The sequence below is a fragment of the Channa argus genome, chromosome 17 (assembly GCF_033026475.1).
Source record: "Channa argus isolate prfri chromosome 17, Channa argus male v1.0, whole genome shotgun sequence".
Classification (NCBI taxonomy): domain Eukaryota; kingdom Metazoa; phylum Chordata; class Actinopteri; order Anabantiformes; family Channidae; genus Channa; species Channa argus.
The window spans coordinates 15,783,480-15,805,373 of NC_090213.1; the positions used below are offsets into that span (position 1 = coordinate 15,783,480).

At 41.0% G+C, this 21,894-nt stretch overlaps 2 protein-coding genes across 3 annotated transcripts; both read right to left on the reverse strand.

Moving 5' to 3' along the window:
* Positions 1-269: 269 nt before the first annotated feature.
* clic5b (chloride intracellular channel 5b) lies at positions 270-11,789 on the reverse strand. Of its 2 annotated transcripts, none has more exons than XM_067481477.1 (6): positions 11,068-11,789; positions 3,938-4,047; positions 3,724-3,849; positions 2,933-3,039; positions 2,525-2,706; positions 270-1,912 (listed from the first exon to the last, which is right to left on the reverse strand). In XM_067481477.1, the coding sequence occupies exons 1-6, from the start codon at positions 11,608-11,610 to the stop codon at positions 1,748-1,750; spliced, it is 1,233 nt and encodes a 410-aa protein (XP_067337578.1). In that variant the 5' UTR covers positions 11,611-11,789; the 3' UTR covers positions 270-1,747. The 2 variants fall into 2 exon arrangements, with proteins under 2 accessions (XP_067337578.1, XP_067337580.1); XM_067481479.1 differs by lacking the exon at positions 11,068-11,789 and adding an exon at positions 7,019-7,332.
* A 276-nt stretch (positions 11,790-12,065) lies between these two features.
* enpp5 (ectonucleotide pyrophosphatase/phosphodiesterase 5) lies at positions 12,066-19,897 on the reverse strand. Its single transcript, XM_067481472.1, has 4 exons — positions 19,646-19,897; positions 15,674-16,576; positions 15,113-15,289; positions 12,066-14,321 (listed from the first exon to the last, which is right to left on the reverse strand). Exons 2-4 carry the CDS (start codon positions 16,551-16,553, stop codon positions 13,918-13,920), a joined length of 1,461 nt encoding a protein of 486 aa, XP_067337573.1. The 5' UTR covers positions 16,554-16,576; positions 19,646-19,897; the 3' UTR covers positions 12,066-13,917.
* Positions 19,898-21,894: the final 1,997 nt, after the last annotated feature.

Here is a 21,894-nt window from a genome sequence, read left to right on the forward strand (position 1 = left end):
GCATGGAAGCCTCTATTTAAGCCTGTCAACGGTCATCACTCTCTCTCTCTCTTCTTCTCTCTCTCTGTTATAGATGAAGAAACAGACCTGCACCACTGGATTTGATCAGCTCAGTCAGGCACACTTAACCCTTTTCAGGACCAGGATCCACTTTCCACCGGGAGTCTTACTGTCATTGTGACAGGCCACTCATCCCTCTCTCTTCATGACAACTTCTAACTATCAGTACTGATTGATCACCTAGCTGGAAAAGAAAAGGCAGAAGCAGATCTGTGAAAATATTATTTTATTTGTGGAGCTTTGCATTGAGCAAGCCAAGTCATCATGCTCCAATTTCATATCATATGTTTATCCAAACCACACAAGAGACTTATGGTTCTTCAAGGAAGTCTTGCTATAGTTGCACCATGACACCGAGCCAAAGACGATAAGCCCCAAGACAAATTTCCATCGTCCTCTGTATGGACAATGGAACTTTTGAACTTGAACTTTTAGGCTGTGGAAGTTGATAGACTCCTCAGCACAGAGGAAATGTCTCTTTGATGAGGGGCTGGAGGGCAGGGCTCCTGACCGTTGTGGACCTGGCCTGGAAGACGCTTTTCATCGCACCACTAATGGCTCTACCTAATCAGGCCTGATTGGAGCTGCTAAATAAATACTCTCTCCATTCATAATATCGTGTAACTTAAGACAAAATCAATATGTAGGCTGAACACTAATAGCTGGAGGCAAAACAAATGTCTCAGCACTGGCTGCAATACATTTTTCACAATGAGTCCATCAGTGACATTGGCTTGGACTTTTGATGCTTTCAAATAAAGGCACATAGTTGAGGATTTGTCATATCTGAATAAAATGAGCCTCTATGCTGGGCTTTCATATCATAAATTATTAATATCAACTGATTCATGCATACAACTCAGCAACAACCTTAGCTCTAAACTATGTCCCTAAAAAGCTAATCTTGTCCTTCTGAACAAACATTGTGAAGAACAAAAGCTTATTTCTTATCAATCAATCTTTCGTAAAAATCAAACTTTCTGAAGCAGCAGGAGTGAAATTTTAAGATAAGCTCCAGGAAACAAAACAACTACGACGACACCTACAGTAATGGGCCACAAATCAAAATGAATGAGTGAAACAGTCATAGCCAGCAAACAATTGGGAGCATCAATCATAGATGAATCAAGGTGTCTCCCCCAGGAGCCAGAGCTCGATAATAAACACTGGAGTCAGACTAGACTAGACTGTGGGCTTAGGAATAAATAAAGTGAATGACCCTGACATCAGCAGCTAGTAAAAATGCTTGGCTGTGTGGGCCAGTGGAATATGTATGAAAGAGAGCTTTGTGTTATGAGAAATAAATACAGACAGACACAATCATGTTCGAGTGAAAAGTGTTATGTCAGACGTTTCACGGCAGCAAAACTGGAATCTGGTTTAAAAATTGGGAAGTTAATTGTGCTGGATTTATCTTCTGCTCCACTTCTGTGTTGCTGTGTCTGTTTCTGTAATTATAAGACCATAACACTACGTACTGAACCTCTGAAATCCTTCACATCTGGAACTGGGGAAGTGTAAATCAGTACAAGTCACCCTACAACACAGACAAATGTGACAGAAGAGGTTCAGTGGTTCCTCAAAATGCCACTGAGGAAGACTCAAAAAACCAGTCATGTTTAGAAGTGTTGTTTTTGTGTGTGTGTGTTGTTGTGTTGTTTTGTTTGAGAGCGGGTCGGCTGTAAAGCTACTTGGCCAGTCTCCTCGCCACATCTTTGTAGGCGGTCTCGATCTCAGAATCGGCAGCACAGGTGTTGGTGAATTCATCACGTGTGTACGCGTTATTCAGGTAGCGCCACACACCTGTCATGTCTGAGGGGATGTCGTAGTTGCGATACCTCTTAGCAACGACCTAGAAGAAGAGACAAAACTCTAATGTCAGCGTGAAATGGACTTATTTCAGACCTTTAAAGTCCAACAGAGACGTGTTTTTTAAAGGCTTAAAGCAATTTTTCAAAAGGCCACCAGCTTCTTTGTGGGGTAACATCAAAATGCTCTTATGCTCAAAACGTGTTTTACTAGTACAAACACAAAGTACATCTGAGGCCAATGGGAAGGTGCTGATTTGGTGGTTTTTTTTTTTTGGTCATACACCTGCAGAGGGCACTACAGGAGAAGTCAGGGGGTCGGCTTCCACAAATGTCATGGCTGTTTCTCCAGCAGCTGTTGGGACGTTTCAGTTCGAATGGAGAAGTTCATCTGTTTTAGTCCTAGAGCTGTTGCGAGGTTGCAAAGTTACGGTATAATGTACAATAAGAGTTGAGGGCTCAGTGTTTCTGCTTGTCCTGAACGGTTTGTTTATTGGTTTCATTAATACTGGAGCTTTCTCAAATAGTCCCCATGTCTACATTTTGCTATTCTTAGCAAGAACAACTTCGTACAGAGAATGTGAACTAGGCTTGTACTGTAAAGCAATGGAAGGGGACCCTCCCCCCCATTTGCCTCGGATACACTCTTTCTTTACCTTGACTATGTGTAATTTAGGCAGCAGGTTGCAGTCTGCGAGAGTGAGCTCGTTCCCATCCAGGAAGCATCTGTTGGAGCTTTTCTCGTCCTCCATGCTGTCTGCATCGATCTCGTCTGGCAAGGGGCTGTTCAGGTAGTCATCCAGCTTCTTTAGAGCCCTGGATAAACCTTTCTCTAAAGCTGAACACACAGAAACATACATAAGCATGGACACACAAAGCAGAGTCATCGGACCGTGTGCTGGTTTCCTCACTAGGTGGCAGCACAGCAAAATATATGAGTCAAAGCAAGACTCAAATCCTGGACTCTGCTACGACCTAGTGGAGAAATATTAAATTGTCTTTCTTATGTTTAATCATCTCATTCGGTTTCTGTAAGTGTAAATGACACAAAATGAGCAGCCCACCAGCGTTGGCCTCTGGTTTGGTGTTCTTGATGTAAGCTGAGAACTTGGCGAAGATGTCATTTCCAGCTGTGTTGGACTCCCTCTGTTTGGCGGCCAGTTTGGGATACCTGAGCAAACGGGGGGGGGAGGGGCAGAGGCAGGACACGCAGTCAGAGACACAGTCAGACTGAACCATCTGGATAGCATTAACACCTGGACTGGAGCTCAGCTCAGACTGAAACCATGTTACACTCTCACGCCGAGCTGGCCGCCTGCCCCCTAAACTCGCTCCCACTAAAGTCCCTTTGTAATGTAAAAAACTTTACAGGCAATAAAAGAAAGATTTAGTTAATCTGACATCTTTTCTCTGCAACTGCTTGCATACTGACTCAGGCTTTTTTTTTTCCCTTTTTGACGGAGGGTAGGACAACAACAATAAAACAAAAAGTTCTAATATTACACAAAAGCTGTAACCGAGTCAGTGAAGCACATATTTATAGCTAGTTATTTGTTTTCAAGGATGAAATATGAAAGAGTACCTGAGAATCGTATATACACTGATTCACCAGAGATTTACAACAGCCATAAACAACAGTTACACTGTATCAGTTAACATCAGTCCTCCTCAAATGCAGCACTTTTTCACTGGTGTTTCCTGTGCTTTCAACAGTGTTTCTGAAGTGAAATAAATCTAGCACACAAAAGCAGTGTGTGTGTGTGTGTGTGTGTGTGTGTGCTGGTGTATTTGTGTGTAGTCAGCAATATAATCCACTACTGTAAATGACATGTTGTAAACCTTCTAGCTGAATTACTTTGGAGGACAGAGAGTTTCCTCGAGAAACTCCTCGATCTTGTTGATATCGGTCTTGACCTCTCCGTTGTAGGTCAGGAAAGGAGGGTGTGTCCCCGGGGCTAGGTTCCGCAGATCTGCTGGCTTTCTACAGGGGACACAGAGAATAGTAGTGTGTCATGAGGAAGCCATAAGTAGCATTTCTGCGCCGCGAGCCTCCATCTTTGTGCGCTAACCTTTTGAGGTCGACGGTGGTGACGTTGAACACGACTCCTTTGAGCCAGAGGATCATGAAGAGGCGCTGAGAGAATGGACAGTTTCCAATGCTTTCGCCATCGTTGCCTGCCTGCACGCGCGCACACACACACACACACACACACACACACACACACACACACACGACAGAAAATAATTCAGAGTGATGAAATACTACACAGTGGAAATATGGTGTATACATGCAAAGACACATATACAGTTGGTGGACAGCTTATAGTATAATGTAATTCAACATGACAACAGAAACAACCGTGGCATAGTAAACGAGCATAGAGTTATATCAACTCTGACATATTCTCAACAAATCTGAACATTAAATATTTCAAACATATACTAGTATTTCATTGAAGTTTACAGTGCTGCAGAATTTTCTGTTATTGTCTCTTTTTCTGTTTGTGTTTTAACCAAACTATATCCATCTCTGCAGAACACATTTCTCAAATACTTGCTGTCCTCCACAAACAGGACAGAGATTGACTGGACTACCCCCCTCCCCCCCGAACACACGCACGCACACACACACACACACACACACACACACACACACACACACACACACACACACACACACACACACACACACACACACACACACACACACACACACACACACACACACACACACTTGCTACTTGCTACAACATCTTGCTCACAGGAACAGAGGAAAATCACTTCTGCGATGCTTTGAGTGTTTTTCCAGGAAGTTAACGTAAGAGAAGCGTCATGGGTTGTATATAAATGTAAACACTGCACAAACTGTTACAGACGTATGACACGGACAGAATTTGGAAAGAAGTATTTTATGTATTAGGTAAAAGTAGCAAAACATCCAAAAAGTCAATGTAATAAAAATTTTGCAAAGCATAGAATTGTGAAAAATGGCCAATGTGTATTGCCTATTATTAAAATACCATTAGCTTTTTATTATTCATGCATTAATATGTGCAGTATTATTCTGTAGGAGGAGATAATTAGAACTGATGTATATACTGTTGGGTAGTTTACTGTGTACTTGTACGCTATACTTTACTTTGGTTTATGTGTAAAATTTGTTTGTAAAACATTACTGGCATCACACTTGTACAGGATCCTGAAATGTTCGCTTGATAAAACCACTACCACTGTTTATATGTTTTGCCTTCATCGGCATTTTATATTTTTTATAAAACCATCAACTGAGAAAAGAACTGGAAAATAAATTCTAGATAAAAGAACCACCTCTTCCCCACAGTATACAATACTCGTGTACATGTAGTGATATTATGTGTGGGGATGTATGAGAACACAGCAGAGTACCCACAGTGACACCTGATCCCTTTGCCTGGCTGAATTATACATACTGTAGTGATTCCAGCACTTGGTTCAGTGACCAGGGGGGCACAGAGTGTAGGGTCAGACCTGTCAACTTGCAGTCCACAGCACGTGGCAAAAGAAGTGCACTGACCCCGAGGTCAGCGGGATGAGGAACACTTTGACAGGAGCTGGAAGTTATGTAATCATGATTTCAAAATGAAACCCTCTTTAAACAACGAATCAACTTCATTAGTATTATTATTATTATGCTTAAACAAGGGCTCTGGCGATAGTTAATATCACAAACGATTCACTTGAATGCAGGCTTTGCAGTCACTTCACAAGAAATTTAGAAGTTTACGTGCAGCTTCCAGCAAAGATCAGAGAACAGAGGTGCTGAGCCAACTGTATGTACGCCAAGCCCTGATGCTGCTGAGTGCATGTGATGCTTCTGTCTGTGCATTGTAATCACTAGGCTCAGCTGCACAGTTGTAACACAATACACAGCCACTAATAATGGCCAATCAACTTCTAGAACATTGAGAACAAAAGGTGGGGGGGCACTGGAGCCAACATTACTTCACATCATCTATCATATGCATATACATGTAGATTATATAGCAAATGGGTTTTGTTTTCCTTGGTTTTTACCACATCATATTTTCTGAATGGCCGAGTCTTAGTTACAGTTATATTAAAAAAAGCACATTGGTATCATCAGATTGGCAAAGTCAAAAAAGTTTTTCAAGAGTGACCAAAAAAAATGTTGCTGAGGTTGATCCTTACTTTAATTTTCAAGTATTGGTAAAAATGCTGCATCCTCCTATAAATGATATATGACCCCATATGGAGATTCATAACTTGAGTAATGATCTAAACTGATGTAAAGCTCATGATGCTACGTGCTTTATCATAAAATATGTATCCAATTATTAGGTTTGTGCATCAGATTGGCTCTGCACAGACCAAAAGAGGGTTTGATTTCCTTGAGACCAGCATTTATTGAAGGAGCCGACATCTTAGAATCTATAACTAAACAGAGTTAAGCTGTAAGACAGAGTTAGTGCGTGTACTAGAGCTGGTTTTGTGACTGAAGCAAGAGAAGAATACTGTTAATGGTGAGGCTTAGTGACCCAAGGAACCCGTGTTGTCCGCGCTGGTGAAATTAAAGTTACCAAGCTGACTGGTTTCCTAGGAGGTGCGTTTGGCTGAAAGCAGCCTTCACACCAGCTAATTGGGTCAGTGCATCCAGGCAGCACATTAGCTTTTCCACTTGCTTCCACTTCACCTGCCTCAGGTACACTCACCTGCCTCTAATGTTTCTCTGGGGGCCTCAGGTGCATCTGGTCTTAGAGAACAAAACAACTCTACCTAATGTGGCACTTCCAAAATGATATTTCTACTCAGGTGAGCATCTCAGTGAGTAGCTGCACAAAAATAATGGCTCCTTTCATTTCTCAGATAATAAGCTCACCATGCACATCCAAATCAAGTTTACAAATTGCATTTAAGTCTATTTAAGGGAATCCTTTTTGTAAAAGACAGTAGTACAGTGTCCCACCATCAATACGCAGCTTTGGTATCACTGTCCCAACAATCCTGAGTCAACAGTGTGCCAGTGCCGCTGTAACTCTACCTCCACTATTAGGTTACGTGAGCTCTTCACAGCACACAGTCATATACAGCTTCGATCTTCCATCACAACTTAACTTTGGAAAATACCATAAGCACATTTCTGTCCATCTTACCTTGACAAAAAGTTCAATGTCAGGCTCTCTGTCCTGACTGTTAGCGGACATGATGTCTGGCTGTCTCCGTGATTCTTTAAGTTTTTTTTTTTTTTTGTAACCTACAGTTCTCTTCTCATGCTTGGAGGTCTACATCCTCCCCAAAAATGATGAAGAAACCCAAATATCTTCTCTCAGATTATCCTCTCTCAGCTGACAGAGGTCCCTCGCACTTCAAAAGGTTATCTCTCCCTTTACAGTTTTTACTCCCTTATTTAAGGTTTCCACCACCTTTTTTTTTTTTTGCAGTGCGAAGTCTGTTTTCTCCCTCGTTTGTGTCCTGCAGGTGAGGCTGAGAGTGGGTCCAGGTGGCAGTTAGAGCCCCGTGCTCTGATTTAGACACAGATGGGGAGCAGAACTAGCTCTCACTGGCACAAAGTGGAAAACAGGTGTCAGTCTATACCAGGGGGTGGAGCTCCATCTCTCTCTTCCCACCATTGCTCCCCTCTAACACACATAACTAGCACCACTTTTTCGCTCATCTGTCCCTTCTTTTCAAAACTGGTTACGTCATACTTTTGTTTTGCATTTGCACACACATACACAACCCCCAAACTATCAAAACTACTACATACAGTACATCCCAAAACACTAGCAAAAAAAGTGGGATCATGTTTGGACAGCTTGTTTCTGTGGTTGTCTCTCCACCTGTATATGAGTGCATGAGCAGCAGCATTCATATTTAAAGTGCATTCACACATGTTTGACTCTGGGGCGGGTTATATTTGATTAGTAGGAGACCTGGAGAGAATCCTCTGTGAATTATTAATGCTTGGCTTTGGACTTAAGGCAGGAATTGGCGCTCATTTACAGAGTGAGGCGATGTAGGGCAACAAAAATAAATGCAGGACTGACAACAAAAATCTGCACACACTGACGACAGTAAGTGACACTCGCTGTGTGGCACAGTAAAACAGGACACACAGTTCTGACAGCTACATTCAAGAAAGTCATCTTTCATCATCAACAAATGTGAACGTTAGACGAAAGCAGAAAAAGAGGAAAAAAACTGGGAAGCTATAGATCTTTATTTTTTTTAAAGTTTCTATTTATAGTGTGGCCTCCTTCTATATGCAAAACACACCAATTACTGGGCCAGTGTGGAAAACAGTTAATTATCAGTGTTTATGTGGGAAAATGTTGAGACGTTTCTAGATGTGCAATTTTAGGTTTTGGGGTCAGATGTCATTTACCAGTCTTTCAGCTACCAAATATGGAGTCCATGAATAGATCTGTGTTAGAGCTTTGTATGAGGTGCATTTGCTGTTTTATATTTCTAAGACGCACAAATAAAATGTTTAGCTACTTGAACTTCTGCAGCACAGAGCAGACACTGTAAGGTCTGTCACTGGTCAAGAGTTGGGGAAACGGATCATCAGTCTATCACAGGGCCAACACACAGAGACTTACCCAGAAAGACAACAATTCACACCTACGCTCGCAGAGTCACTAATTAACCCAACATGCATGTTTTTGGACTCGGGGTGGAAACCAGAGTACCTGGAGGAGGAGAGGGAGAACAAGCAAACTCCACACAGAAAGGCCACTGCCGGCCAGGGCAGACAGGGACACACAGAAAAGGTGCTTCTGTGACTTTCTATCTTTGTCTACATAACATCTCTAACATCTCTTTTAGTAACCCTGTATTCTTTTGTAGATCCACCAGAGGTCTCTGCCTGCCCTCCCTCGATGTGAGCTGGGTCTTTGTCAGGCCATTATCAGCCCTGTTGTGTGCGTATGTATAATCTCTGTACTACACCTGTCATTGCTTGAGTCAAAAGACAAGAGAACTGAGCTCCCAGTCCCAGGATTGCTTCCTGTTAAGAGTGTTTTTTTTATTATTATTATTATGATTGTGCACGCCTTAAAGCCTTCAGGTAATCCCATAGGAATAACCTACCTCAGTTACCTTTGTCCTTTTTACATTTGGGTCTTCACTCTCTGCCAGTGTCATAGTTTAGAAGAATCACCTTGTTTTTGTCCTCTTGAGACAAAAGGAACCTCAAATCCCTGACTTGGCGAGCTAATCATTCACTCAAACATCAAACAGTAACTGATTTTAATACATTTCCAGTGCAAAGGTGGAGAGTGTTTCACTTTTCCTCTTGTAAAGACGTAGCAATGCCAAAGTCTTGTCTCGTACTTACAGCTTGTTTTAAGTCATGAGACGAACCATCAGTTACAAAGAACCCATTTAATACAATTCCGTGGCCGTTCTGACTTTGAAAGTGACCACCTGAGCATCCAGTTAGTGTTATCTTAAGCGGGGCCTGTTATCAAAAAGTATGAGATTAAAAACACCTTTTTTTATCACAGGGAGGGAGGGAGGGAGGGAGGAGTCATGGAAGTTTTCAGCTTGCACAGATGATCTCCTCCCTACTTTTATAGGGCCCAGTTTGTTTTATGGCAATTGTTGATTAAAGTGTTCAGCAATCCACCTGAGGGTGGATTTGCTCTGACAGAAAGGTCAGTCAAAGTAGAAAGGGAGTGGTAATATGTGGAGCGGGGGCCAAGTATATTGTCACTTCTCTGAACTATGATCCAGGTTAATCATGAGATGGTTATAACATCTTGGAGTTGCATAATTGCTGTACGTGTCAAAAGTCTCCTCACGGTAAATGTTTTAATTTGTTGAATTTTCTGACTTCCAGTGTCGACTGAGGTTCTGATTTAGTACCAGCTGCCTCTATACTTCCCTAATACAAGGATCTCAAAGTGAGCTCTATGAGTTCAGCCGACTGATACTGAATCTCCAATCAGTTGCCCAATCAGCAAAGTGACCCCTGCATGCGCTGATATTACAAAGCAGAGCTGAGCAGCTCTATCAGAAATGCAGGAAAACACACAGTCAGATTTGCTCCAGCATGGAGTTCACCCCCGTCTCCATGGCCCTACAGTAAACTAGTTAATTATTACATCAAATTGCCAGCAGCCTAAAGTGACTGTTCTTCTAATACACACAGCTCATTGTTTCTATGGCATTTCTTCCTTAAATCGATACTCTGTTATAAATACACCTGTTTAGAACTAAAGCTTTTGTTAAACTCCATTCATGCCTATTTATTGATTTTCAAAAGTTCAAGTTTTTATTGTTAACATAAATCACCTCCACAGTCAGTTAGGCCTCAACAGTGAAGCAGGCATATATCTGGCTCCAATATAAGTATGAGTTTTATTTTCTGGTATTTGTGAGCTTGAGAGCTTTTTCTCCACACATATTATTAGTATTACATCCTTTTCAATGTTTTATAAAACTATATGATTTAGGCCTTAGTATGCTTAACATAAATAAATAAATACAAAATCCTTCATTATAAACATTTACGTGGCACATCAGGCTTGGCCAGATTAGAGCATCATTCATTGACGACACTGCTTTGGGATATGACATTTAAGAAATGGTTAAGCCACCCACATACACAGAATAACACTGATGTTGCACTTTTGGATTATTTGGCCCAATCAAGTCCAATATTTCACACTGCAATACATAATTTCCACTTTACATTGTGGGCTCAGAATCTATCCTTTGTCTATATTCTATTTTATTCTCCCATTTTATGTGGCCATTGTTTTACATGCTTCATTGTTTTGTGATATATGTTGTTGTAGACACGGGTGTCTACAGTTTATAATCTTCATTCAATTCAGTATATTTTAAAATCCATTCTGCGTTATGCACAAGGAGAAATTATGTCTCATATGAGCTCTAATTAGCCTGGAACTGACAACAGGTTGAGGATTACTGGCAGACTGCCATCAAAATATATTTTGGTGCTATCCACAAATTTGGAACATGCATTTATCAGTGGGTGAACTATTAGTAAAAAAAAAAAAAAAAAGCTGTGGATTCAAGATCCGAAAATCCTCTAAATTCCCGGCACTGTGACGTTTACACAACATGAGGAGCTTGAATAGAGTTCATCGGTAATGCACTGGGGATGAGGCAAACGGAAGCCTATCCCGGGTGGGGCCTGCAGAGACCTCCCTGTACCTATCGATCTTCTTACCTTGACGAACAGAGAGATGTCGGGCTGGCTGGGGTCAGCCGGGGCTGCGCTGCTCTCATCCGGAGTGAAATCCTCCAGAGTTTTCAGGCTGTAGTCGACAGGCTCCGCCGGCCTGGCGCCAGTGTTGGGGTGGGAGTACGCCATGAGCATCCCGTCTTCGGCGTTATCCTCGTCCTCTATCTTCGGATGGATCGGCGGGTCGTCGCACGGGTCATGGGTGTCGGAGGATGCCGAGGAAGTCGATGAGCGCCTGGATCCGCCGTGCGCCACGCCATTCACATCCTCCACCGTCAGCGCCACTTTCTGCCCTGCAACTTCCTTGGATTTAACTTTTTCCTCGTCGCTGGATGAAGATGACGAGCTGCTGCGTCTGTCCCTGATGTTCATATAGTCTGGTGAGCTGCGCTCTCGCTCCGCAGAGGCGTGGACCTGCACGTCGCTGTAAAGTTGCGCCCTCGACACACCTGAGTTTTCATACATAGGTTCTCCGTCCGGGCTGTCATGTCCATCACGGCGCCCCTCATCTACAGTGATAATGTCCATATTTGCAGTTTTTTTTTCCTCTTTGGCAGAGCCGAGGTTTGCGGAGAAGAGCTGGAATGGTCAGCGTAATGGCACACAGCGCGCCTGCTTCTGAGTGCATGAGCGCCTGGGCAAAGTCCAGCGATAACGTACAAGAGACCTTTGATCCTGCAAGTTAACAAATGGTTAAGGCTTAAGCAGAGGACGGTGCCTTCAAGGACACTGGGCAGAGAAGGGACGTCAGTAAAAGCGTGTCATTTTGCTCAAGTGCAGTGACACACAATTTGTTACCAAGCCTGTGTAAAAAAAAAAGGAAGGAGGAAGCTGGAAACATCAAGACAAACAAAAAGCGCTAAATTACTTTGTTTAATCTTTCATTTGCCTAACTCACTGGAATAACCTATTTTACATCAGTCCCTGGCGTCACACTCGAACACATGCAAATACATACAGAAAGAAAAAACCAAAACAATGTATCCAGTTTCACATAAGTTCCTTTAATTTCTGAAGACTCTTTATTTGCATTAACATGGCAAAGATTGTTCAAATTTGTAAATCATATTAAATATCCACATTTAAAGTCCAAGGTAATATTCAACTTACAATTTTAACTGAATTGTTTATATATAGCCTGGATATATGCATTTCTCTGTCAACAAGTTAGGGGATAATTATCAGACATTTCTTTCATAAAACAAGACAATTATCATAACAATTAAAAATGTTATATAAATAGTTTCGATTTATTAATTTGAATTTTGTAAAAAGCATATCACAGTGGTGTATGTCATTTTTGGGCACAGGCTTTTATCAATGAACATGAAAGCCTAACATGAAAACCGAACCATGTCTTTTTTAAAGATGTTGCCAAAAAATAAAAATAAATTGAATAATTTACAGGCAGATTTTGACTCAAATTTATGTTAAAGATTTTTGACAAGAGGCACCTAACTTTCCTTCTACTATTGTTTCAAATCATCACTACAAACAAAAAGTGCAAATTATATGTGACCTAAAAAGCATCCAACTACTGCCTATTTGTTCAGTTTAATTTCCATCCTATAGTGCAAATCAGAGGAGCAGTTCTTTCAAGTCATGACGAAGTAGTCTTCTCAACGAAGCAACCTTAAATTTCCTAAGACAAAATACTGACCAATAGCAATTGCACTTCACATTTCACTATCAAATGACCATGATTATGACAATCGACATATGAACAGGAACCAATTTGTCAATACAGAAAAATGTCCTCTTAACAAAACACTACAGAGAGAATAGACAAACTTTACACACAAACGATTGCACAGCTTGGAGAGATGTTCTCTGATAAGTTAAAAGGCAAATGTAACGGACCTCTAAAGGAGGTCTGGTGGGACTGATGTGGTCAGCTCATGGAATGACCGACACATATGAGCAGTAGTCTGGCACATTGAGAGAGTCTTTAGTGGAACATCTGCTTCCAAAAAACATTCAAAAATGACACTGGCCTTCAGCCAACATCCTAAAGTAGTGGAGTGCTGAATGCTTTAATCACTTTTAATTCAGTGCTCAGACCATTAAGTAGAACATTTGGTGGAAAAACAGGGCTTTTTATTTATCTGCTTTGCATGGATTTGAACATTTTGAATAAACCAAATCTACTGTCAGTCGTAGCACAGCTACAGTGAAAAATGAAAGGTGTCAATATGCTTTAAACAACAAGTGGTTTTCAGATCACTGAACAACATCGGCCCGATCACAGGCCTGAATGTCTTGCTCAAGCCATCTTTTAAATTCTTCCAAACAATTGCTTTTGCTTTGCTACATATAAATAGAAGTTTTAACGCTATAAATATGATCGAGTGACTGTGTAGTAGTTAGCATTGCCATTCAGAACAGAAGTGCTTTCAATCAAACTGGTTAATTTTGAGCATACTGATGCTTTAATGTTAACAAGTCACAGTTTTTGCCACCAAAGAGTCATACTCGCTAGAAACACTGGCTTCGAGTTTACTTATTAAGTGACAATGAAAATGATGAGATGATTTTAAGTAAAATTCACAACCAAAGCAAAGCCACTATAAAGCCAATGTAAAGGTTTTTATCTTGCCTACGTCAGAAGCAAACCCTAGATATTTTCCTCACACTTGCGCAACCAAGACACATCTCTGTACATGATTGGATTGGATTCCCTTGATCTCCAACTAAAAACAAAACAAACAAACCAAAAAATGAAGCAGCACATTTACAATTAGTTGTGCAAGGGAAACATTTATGGGAGGCTTCTGGACAGGGCACTAACTTGGGGAGCAATATCTCCACTTCTTCCTATCCTTTCTGTTTCTTCTGCTACAGGTGCAAATCCTCTTGGAGTAAAGGCTGTGACATCTCCCTGCTACGGTGTTTTAGTGAGGGCAGCTGTCTGAGCGTCACTTGTCTGATGTAGACCAAGAGAAAGCACAGCACCATCACCACACCGAGGAAAGAACCCACAACAGGTGCATAGGAGTACTTCTGGACCCCTGGAGGGATAGTAGGTGCGAGTGGAGTTGGCTCTGGATATAGAAGATCCTTAACGTTTAAGAGGGAGCCGTTGTTAGGAAGAGGGGGGATGGACAGGATGTGGCACATGAGAGGATAAAGGTCGACAGAGCGCATGGAGGTCTTCACGTAATTCTGGCGAAAGGCTGGCCCACGTGCTACGAACACAGGCTGCATGCTCTGTAGGGTGTTGTCATAACCATGGTTTCCCACTGGTGAGAAAAATAAACAAAAAAATCAATTTTAATAAGTTTGTGCAATGTTTTAAAGTTCATTATTCTTACATTGTTAATCTCTATATCTCCAATAGAATTTGGGATTTCTCTACTCTCTGATGTTTAACTACCACCACTGCTTGCGCCAGATGACTGGTTATTGCTAAATCATTGTGCAAATGTGCCAATATGGCAACAAAGGTAGGAAAATGAAGACTGCTAACAAGTGGACACAAATTTAGATGTTGTAATGGCCATGAGTGGCTATGGCGCAGCAGGATCACTAACTGCAAACGCATGTTTTCTTTTCAGTGTCTTGTTATAAAACATGTAATGATGATCTCTGCACCATTTCCAGATAGAGTGCAACACTCTATGCCCCTGCAGCTCAGACAGCTATTCAGCAGAATCAGCTTTTCATAAGCAGGATCGTATCATGCTAGACATATCAAGTTAAGCAGTCTCACAGCATGTTGTAAACAGGTTTTCCTTTCAGCTGCAGACTGCATCAGATTATTTTACAGATTAACGGGCCTACAAAGAGATGGTGTTTGGGAGAAAGAGAAAAAATAAAAACTTGCTAAAATGAATTAGAGTATGAAATATAAGTGCTCCAAACCTACCCACACACCTACACACACACCCACACAACCCTGCTGCCTCTACAGGAAAACATTTTCTTTGTTAATTACAGTATAACATGAGCTATTTCAACGTCTGCCTAAAGCTGAAGCTATTAAAAGAGCAGAGCGATGCCAAAGAGAACATTAAAAGGTTTGCATATTTACACATGAAGGGTCCGCTCCTGTTCTGCACAATGGTCCAGCCCTCCTTTGCCTCTATGATGATGGGCATGATCTTGATGTTGTGCCGATAATGGAAGTGCTCAGGAATTTCTTCTTTCTTATACACCATCATGTTTGGGTTTGCATCCACCAGCTTGTTATATACTTCATCAAGCTTCCCTGCAAGACAGAGACACAAAAATGCAGCATGTTACATTTGCATGAAAACGTTTGCATCCCCCTATTTTGAAATGGTAAAAAGTAAAACGTTTTCCTTCAACTTAATATTTCATGCACATTCAGCTAGTAATCCAATTGTCCCTTCATAATTTAAAAGTCATTTTTCAAATGTTTTATCCGTGCAGTGGATATAATTGTCAATCATTTTACTATAACTTTTTTAAATACACTCGACTATTTTTGTAACTTATGATAAAGGAACCTTTGTACTAGCTGAATATGTATTATTAGGATGCCATTGAAAGGGTATGCAAGTTATTCTCATCCATCTAACTCTTAACAAGAATGGAAATAGTATTACTTTCTTAAAAATGATTGGTTTACCTTCTTTTGGCAGTATTCCCACTACCGGACTCTTGTCCACCAAGGTATACTGGTCTCTGTTCACATACTCATCCAGTTCTATGATATTGTCCGCAAAAAGCTGTGTCATCCCGTGGTCACTGGTCACTATCAGGTTCACCTTTTCATACAGCCCAGCTTTCTTTAGCTCATTAATGAGGAACCCAAGCTTCTCATCAATCCCAACAATGACTGCGTCCATGTTGGAGCTCTGAGGTCCATACTTGTGCCCGCTCTCATCTGGTTCCTCCCAGTACAGAACTCCAAAATCCACTGCCTCCTCTTTAGGTGCTGAGAACCACTCGATAAGCCGCTCCACTCGGGTTTCAAAGGGCACTGAGGCATTGTATGGCAGGTATTGATTGGGGAACATGCCGTGGATCTTCACATCAGACCCCGGCCACATTGCAGCTCCGCTCCGTCCTCCAGCTTTTTGAATGGTCACCCAGAGAGGTACTGCCTCCTCCCACCACCGTGACTCATAAATACTGTCCGTTTCCATGGAGAAGGACCGGTTCAGAGTAGGGTCGTACATCTCATTAGCCACAATGCCATGTGTCTCAGCATACAGCCCTGTCACCAGGCTGTAGTGGTCAGGGAGGGTTTTGGTGATGTAAGCATTCTCCACATGCTCTACCATCACTCCCTCAAGCATCAGGCTACTGAAGTTGGGCGTTGGCACCCGATCAACATAGTCACAGCGGAAACCATCGAATGACACGAGCAGCAGCTTGGGCCTCTCCCTCACACCATGCCTTCTGCCCCTGTGTTGGTCCAGCTGATGGAGAGAGACTAGAGGACACAGCAGGGTCCACAGGCAGAGCAGAGGATTGCAGCCTCGTTGCAACAAGCAGTGCAGCATAGTGTCGTGTATGAGGAAACAACCTACAAAAACACAGAAGAACTGCTTAGGCTCAGCCTCTAACCCCTGATGTCTGGCAAAAACTATATTGGAAGTTCTGCTCACATCTTTCTGTGTGCTTCTGTTTGGAGGATGTTTTGGTTTTTACTTCCAGTAAGGAACATCATACTGCTACAGTATGAAATTATATTTTGAAAAGTGTGGATTATAATTATGGCTGCAAATATCATTTGCATTAAATATTAACCTGAAAATTCTTTAGTCTTGTCGTGTCTATAAGATGAGGGAAAGCACCAAAACTTTACAATTTAATGTCCTTTTTAATTAAATTAAAATATTTAATAGTCATCTCTGGGTACATCGAGAATGTAGCTACTTGTAATTATAGCACATTCAAAACAAAGGCTATTAAAGTGCTGAGCTGATGATGGATTAGTCGATTGAGACTTCATGGACTTTTACTCTAATCGATTAATCACCAAATCATTTATAATGCACAAAATGCTCCACAAACCATCTGCTGGAAGGATAAAATAAGCAATTTAAAGAAGTCACCTTGGGTAACATGTGTCAGGCATTCTTCAGTTACACAGTAAATCAATAGAAGAAAGCATGTAAAAATATTAACATATACAATAAAGCATTGGCAAAACGATTAGTTGCTGCACGTAAGTAGGCCAGTTTGGTTAAGAGATTTCACTGCGATATCAATCTTTAAAGCTCAGTCATAACACTATAGAGCTCCAGGAGACAACGTCACGCAATTCCAGAATTCCTCATTTAAAAATGACATCGCTGCCATTTTGGCAGGAGCAATGACGCTTGAATAATTAACCAGTTTTACAAAATTTTATGACGCTGCTGTGATAAATTCAACAAAAGGCAGGGTGTATGATGGTTATAAAGGCATCATTTAGTGAAGGAGGTTGTGCCTTTCAAAATTCATTCGTAAACCCTTCTGAATCAAAAATTACAAACTAACTAGCTACAGCTGTTTAGCACTAATAACTATCCTAATAGTAATAGTACTATGATAGAGTGACAATGAGAGGAAAAATTATTTGGATACTGCACGTCTCTATCTCCAGCTAATGTCCGACAAGTATTACTTACACTCCAGTCACAGAGATAAGTCGCTGATAAAAGTTGTCCCTACTTGCCCAACTGAACGTAGACTGTGTGAACACTATAAATCATTGGCGACTAGCAGTTTATTCGGCCTACGGTATCCGGTAAAATAAGTCTGAGGATTCCAGGAAATACCTTCTGAGCTTCTGTGCGTGTTGTAAAACAACTTACGAATTAGAAACAATGCCTTGTATTTTTAATAAGTGTCTTTGAATAAGTGACTATAATGCAGTTTGGAAAAAAAAGCAATGGGACTGTGATGCAAATGTGATCTGATCTTCACCAAAATTGCAAATATTACTAAACACAATATTTCCAAGCTGAAACAGCAGGACTTTTCATGTTTTTACTGAACACACCCATTACAAATGCAAAGCGATGCCACTAAACATGAACCTATGAAACAAGAATGGAGATGTGGTTTAGATCTATCATGTTTTATTAAAACACTGAAAAAGTGTCAGTGTTTTACAAGCAGCATCAGATGACCTGAACCATGACTCAGAAGATTTAGGATCAAGAGTTGTTGATTTTCATGTAGCTGGAAATGGCTGCAGAGTGATCAGAGTGACTTTAGACATTTATTAGTCCACAGACAAACTGGTACTGTGGCTGCTCACACGGATGTGGGCCCTAGAAAAAGAACCAAAGACTAACAACTTAAGACTTGAGGGATTCATTTCAGTTGGTTTAAATATCTGTTTATGAGTGGATCATACACAAAGCATTTAAACATCAATTGTATCCATAGTAGGACACCACAAAGGAAGCCACTGATCTCCAAAAACAACAGTGCAGCACGTCTGCCATTGGTCCAAAGACCACCTATATCTTCATCTTCCCAATGGTGAAGTATGGTGGGGGGAGCATCATGATTTGGGGCTGCTTTAGTCCATCTGGACCTGGACCACTTGTCATTCTTGAGGGGAAAGTTACTTTTCAAGTTTAACAATGTTTCCTGAAGGATAATTGCAGGGTGGCTGTCTGCAAAAGAAGAAGCTGGGAGATACAGCCCAAACCTCAACCCAACAAAGATGCTGTGGAATAAACTCAAGAAAGTCATTCACACCAGACGTCCTAAGAACATGGCTGATCTGAAGCAGTTCTGTGAGGGAGAATGAACATTGTGCAGGAAGAATTACTGCCAAAGGTGGTTCAACCAGTTATTAAGACATTGCTGCCATTCCCTTTTCCACCATCCCTTTGTATGTGTAATGGGTGTGTTCAATACACACATGAAACATCACAACTGTGATCAGCTAAAAAATATTGTATTTATTTACATTTGGGAGTATGGTGAAGATCAGATCACATTTCATGACCAATTTATGCATAAAACTAGGAAATGGCAAACAGTGCCGTCACTTCTTATAGTAACCTAAGCAGAAGCTACAGGTCTGTCAGACTGTGTATTCAGGTTGTTGCCATCATTATGAAAGCACTTCAGTGGCGCGGTAATGGTCACAAATGTTTCATCTATTGACTTCTGGAAGATAGTGTTTAATGTACTGGGAATCAAAGTGCATAATGACTTCTTACGGCTGCACTATTCCACCATCCACAGCACCGTCATCTCCTCCAGTCATCATGGCCGCATACAGAGGATTGGTCACGTGACGTCCGGAGCGCTATAGTCAGTGGATTTACATGTCCAGAACAGTACTGCACTAAAACACATTAGCACTGTTGACATTACAGCTCAGGGGAGCAATGGCTGCAAATTTAAAAGACTGAAGATATAACGACTGTTATGCATCGTTATGAGCTAATAAACTACATCAAGTCAATGTGAACCTGCCCACTCACAGTCAGACATATTGGCTCTGGCGTTGCTGCGCTTACAGCCACAGCTCCGCCTGCAACTATAATGCAATCCACACTCTGCACAAAGTCCCAAATAATCCAGAACAAGATACACGAATTCAAAACGCAGAAATGTTGTGCTGTCAACAAGCTCAACTCACCCTGTTATCTGATCCTGCACTGGCGCGCCTCACGATGCACTCACATAAACAACCGGACCCGTTTATGAAGGAAGTCCCGCCTTTTCACCTTGTGTGTTTTTACCTCTCTGTCCCTTTTTTTTTATTTGGTGAAGCAAACCGGATCACAGAAATACAGGCAGCTGCTCAGTGTTTCCTGTAGCAGCATATTTCGTGGCATGAAGCGGTGCATCCCCGGATTACCAGCCTGTGATCAAGTGTGCAGGTCCCCATGACGTAATGGGGAGGAGGAAGAGGGTGGGCGCACCGTGGGGGGAGTGAGTGTGTGTGTGGGGGGGTAATAGGTGGCACTAAGGTTAATGTTATTTACACGTCAAGATGCATAAATAAATAAGAACAAACTGTAACTTGATAAAATGTGTCAACGTAAAGGGAGTTACAAAAAATAGCATTCAAAATAACAATAGGCTACTAAAAATTGGGAAATACAAAGATACCGCTGCTCTTATTCACTGTTAAATTAATTTAACATATGATAACGATGAACGCAATTTGTGCTACAAAAAAAAAAAAAGAGAAAAATGCTGTCCACAAGGTGTCAGTCAAGTCCTGTCTACAAGTATATCTACCAGAGCCCGGAGCCTTTCTTCACTTTCTGTTACAAAGGAAGATGGCATCTCAGCAATGTCGCTGCATGGTGAGAGGGAGACTATTTCTGAGCCCCTGACAGGCTCTCCCACCCCTGTGGAGAGAGAGAGATTAGTTTACCGAAGCTTATTGCTTGAAAGCATCGTTTTAAGAGCCTATCCATTTGCTGTTAACGCAATGACCTGCCATTTTTATAGAGGCTAAATTAATTTTATGACCTTGATTTAAGATTATGATCAAAAGCTTCACAATAGCTATGGGCAAAAAGGTAAAACAACTCTTTCTAACCTTTAAGCCAGCAGATAATGACAAGTGATTAAAGTGCTTACAAAATGCACATTTGAACATACTGTTCGACCCAAGGGCCTGGTGAAGATCACGTGGTGTGATCAAGAGCTTCAGAGCAACAAATAAATAGACCCTCCAGGTGAATCCTCCTCGTTGTTGCACGAGGTGCAATTTGGTATTTGTGTGTTACTTGTTCCAAGGTTAGTAATGAGCCCTGAATCACAAAGATTGGTTGTATTTACTGTGAATTCAACGTAATTAGAAAATAACTCTGTATGTGTTCTAAATTTAACAGTATTAGGATTAAGGAAGGGTTGTTTACATTATCAGGGTTAATTCCATATTAATGTTTAGTGACAAATAGAGGGGAAAATAGGCTGGGAAAGACACTTATTGGGCAGATAACATGAACAACATAAAGACATTTCTTATCGACATTTGATTAAACATATTGAGTTAGATTTGTAATAACTTTCATTTAGTGAGCATTTAAAGGACAAATACTTGAAATGGCTTATTTGGTAAGAAGCCCAGAGGAGGGATCAAAAATATCTGACACTGTGGAGCAAGGCCCATTATGTGCCTTGAACACAACAACAACATTCTTAAAATCTCCTCTAACCCTCAAGAGACATTATGAGGCTGTTTATTGATTCACTAGTCTGACTTAATATTCTGCTTTAATATTCTTTACTTACATTAATATTCTTTATTCAACAGCAGCACTTTTTCTAATGGGCAAACAAAAGAGTCTTGCAGTACTTTTATAGACCAGCACATTTGCAGAATAATAGAAAACAACCCCCTTGAAATTTAAGGCTTATGTTTGTTATTTATTGACAGAATTGTAAAATAGGCAACTGTAATTTTTTTAACACAAATATTCGGCTATAAGGGGTTTTATTCCCTTAACGGTTTGTGGATTTGGATTACAACTGGATGAGCTAGGTATTGAAATTTTAAATTTAGGTTGGGTTATTAGACATTATTTATAGTTATAGTTATAGTTATAAGTAAATTGTAAATTGACAATTGTTGGATCCATTACTTTGGTCCATGCCCACTATGTAATTATTAATGGCCCACGGATATACCCTGCCTCTTGCCCAGTGACAAGTGGGATCACCTCAAGCCTTCTCTACAGCAAAAGTGAATATAGCTAAATAATAGACGGATAAAATCACTTTGCACTTCATCCAGTGGTTCTCCGTCTATGGGTCAGGCTTGTAGGGTCACAGAGTGATGAAGAACAAAAAAGAAAGTAAAACACTTCTTTGCACACATTTGCTGTTAGACGTTGTGTTAAGTTTTAATGTGTAAACTTACTATAGAAA

What these genes read in the sequence shown, in the direction of transcription:
- enpp5 (XM_067481472.1), bottom strand. Translation starts at nt 16,553, where the DNA reads ATGCTGCACTGCTTGTTGCAACGAGGCTGCAATCCTCTGCTCTGCCTG. An exon ending in GGGAATACTGCCAAAAGAAG is followed by an intron (nt 15,290 to 15,673) that starts GTAAACCAATCA and finishes TCTGTCTTGCAG; the next exon opens with GGAAGCTTGATGAAGTATAT. An exon ending in CAGGAGCGGACCCTTCATGT is followed by an intron (nt 14,322 to 15,112) that starts GTAAATATGCAA and finishes TTTTCTCACCAG; the next exon opens with TGGGAAACCATGGTTATGAC.
- clic5b (XM_067481477.1), bottom strand. Translation starts at nt 11,610, where the DNA reads ATGGACATTATCACTGTAGATGAGGGGCGCCGTGATGGACATGACAGC. An exon ending in ACATCTCTCTGTTCGTCAAG is followed by an intron (nt 4,048 to 11,067) that starts GTAAGAAGATCG and finishes GCGCGCGTGCAG; the next exon opens with GCAGGCAACGATGGCGAAAG. An exon ending in CAAACCAGAGGCCAACGCTG is followed by an intron (nt 2,707 to 2,932) that starts GTGGGCTGCTCA and finishes CTGTGTGTTCAG; the next exon opens with CTTTAGAGAAAGGTTTATCC.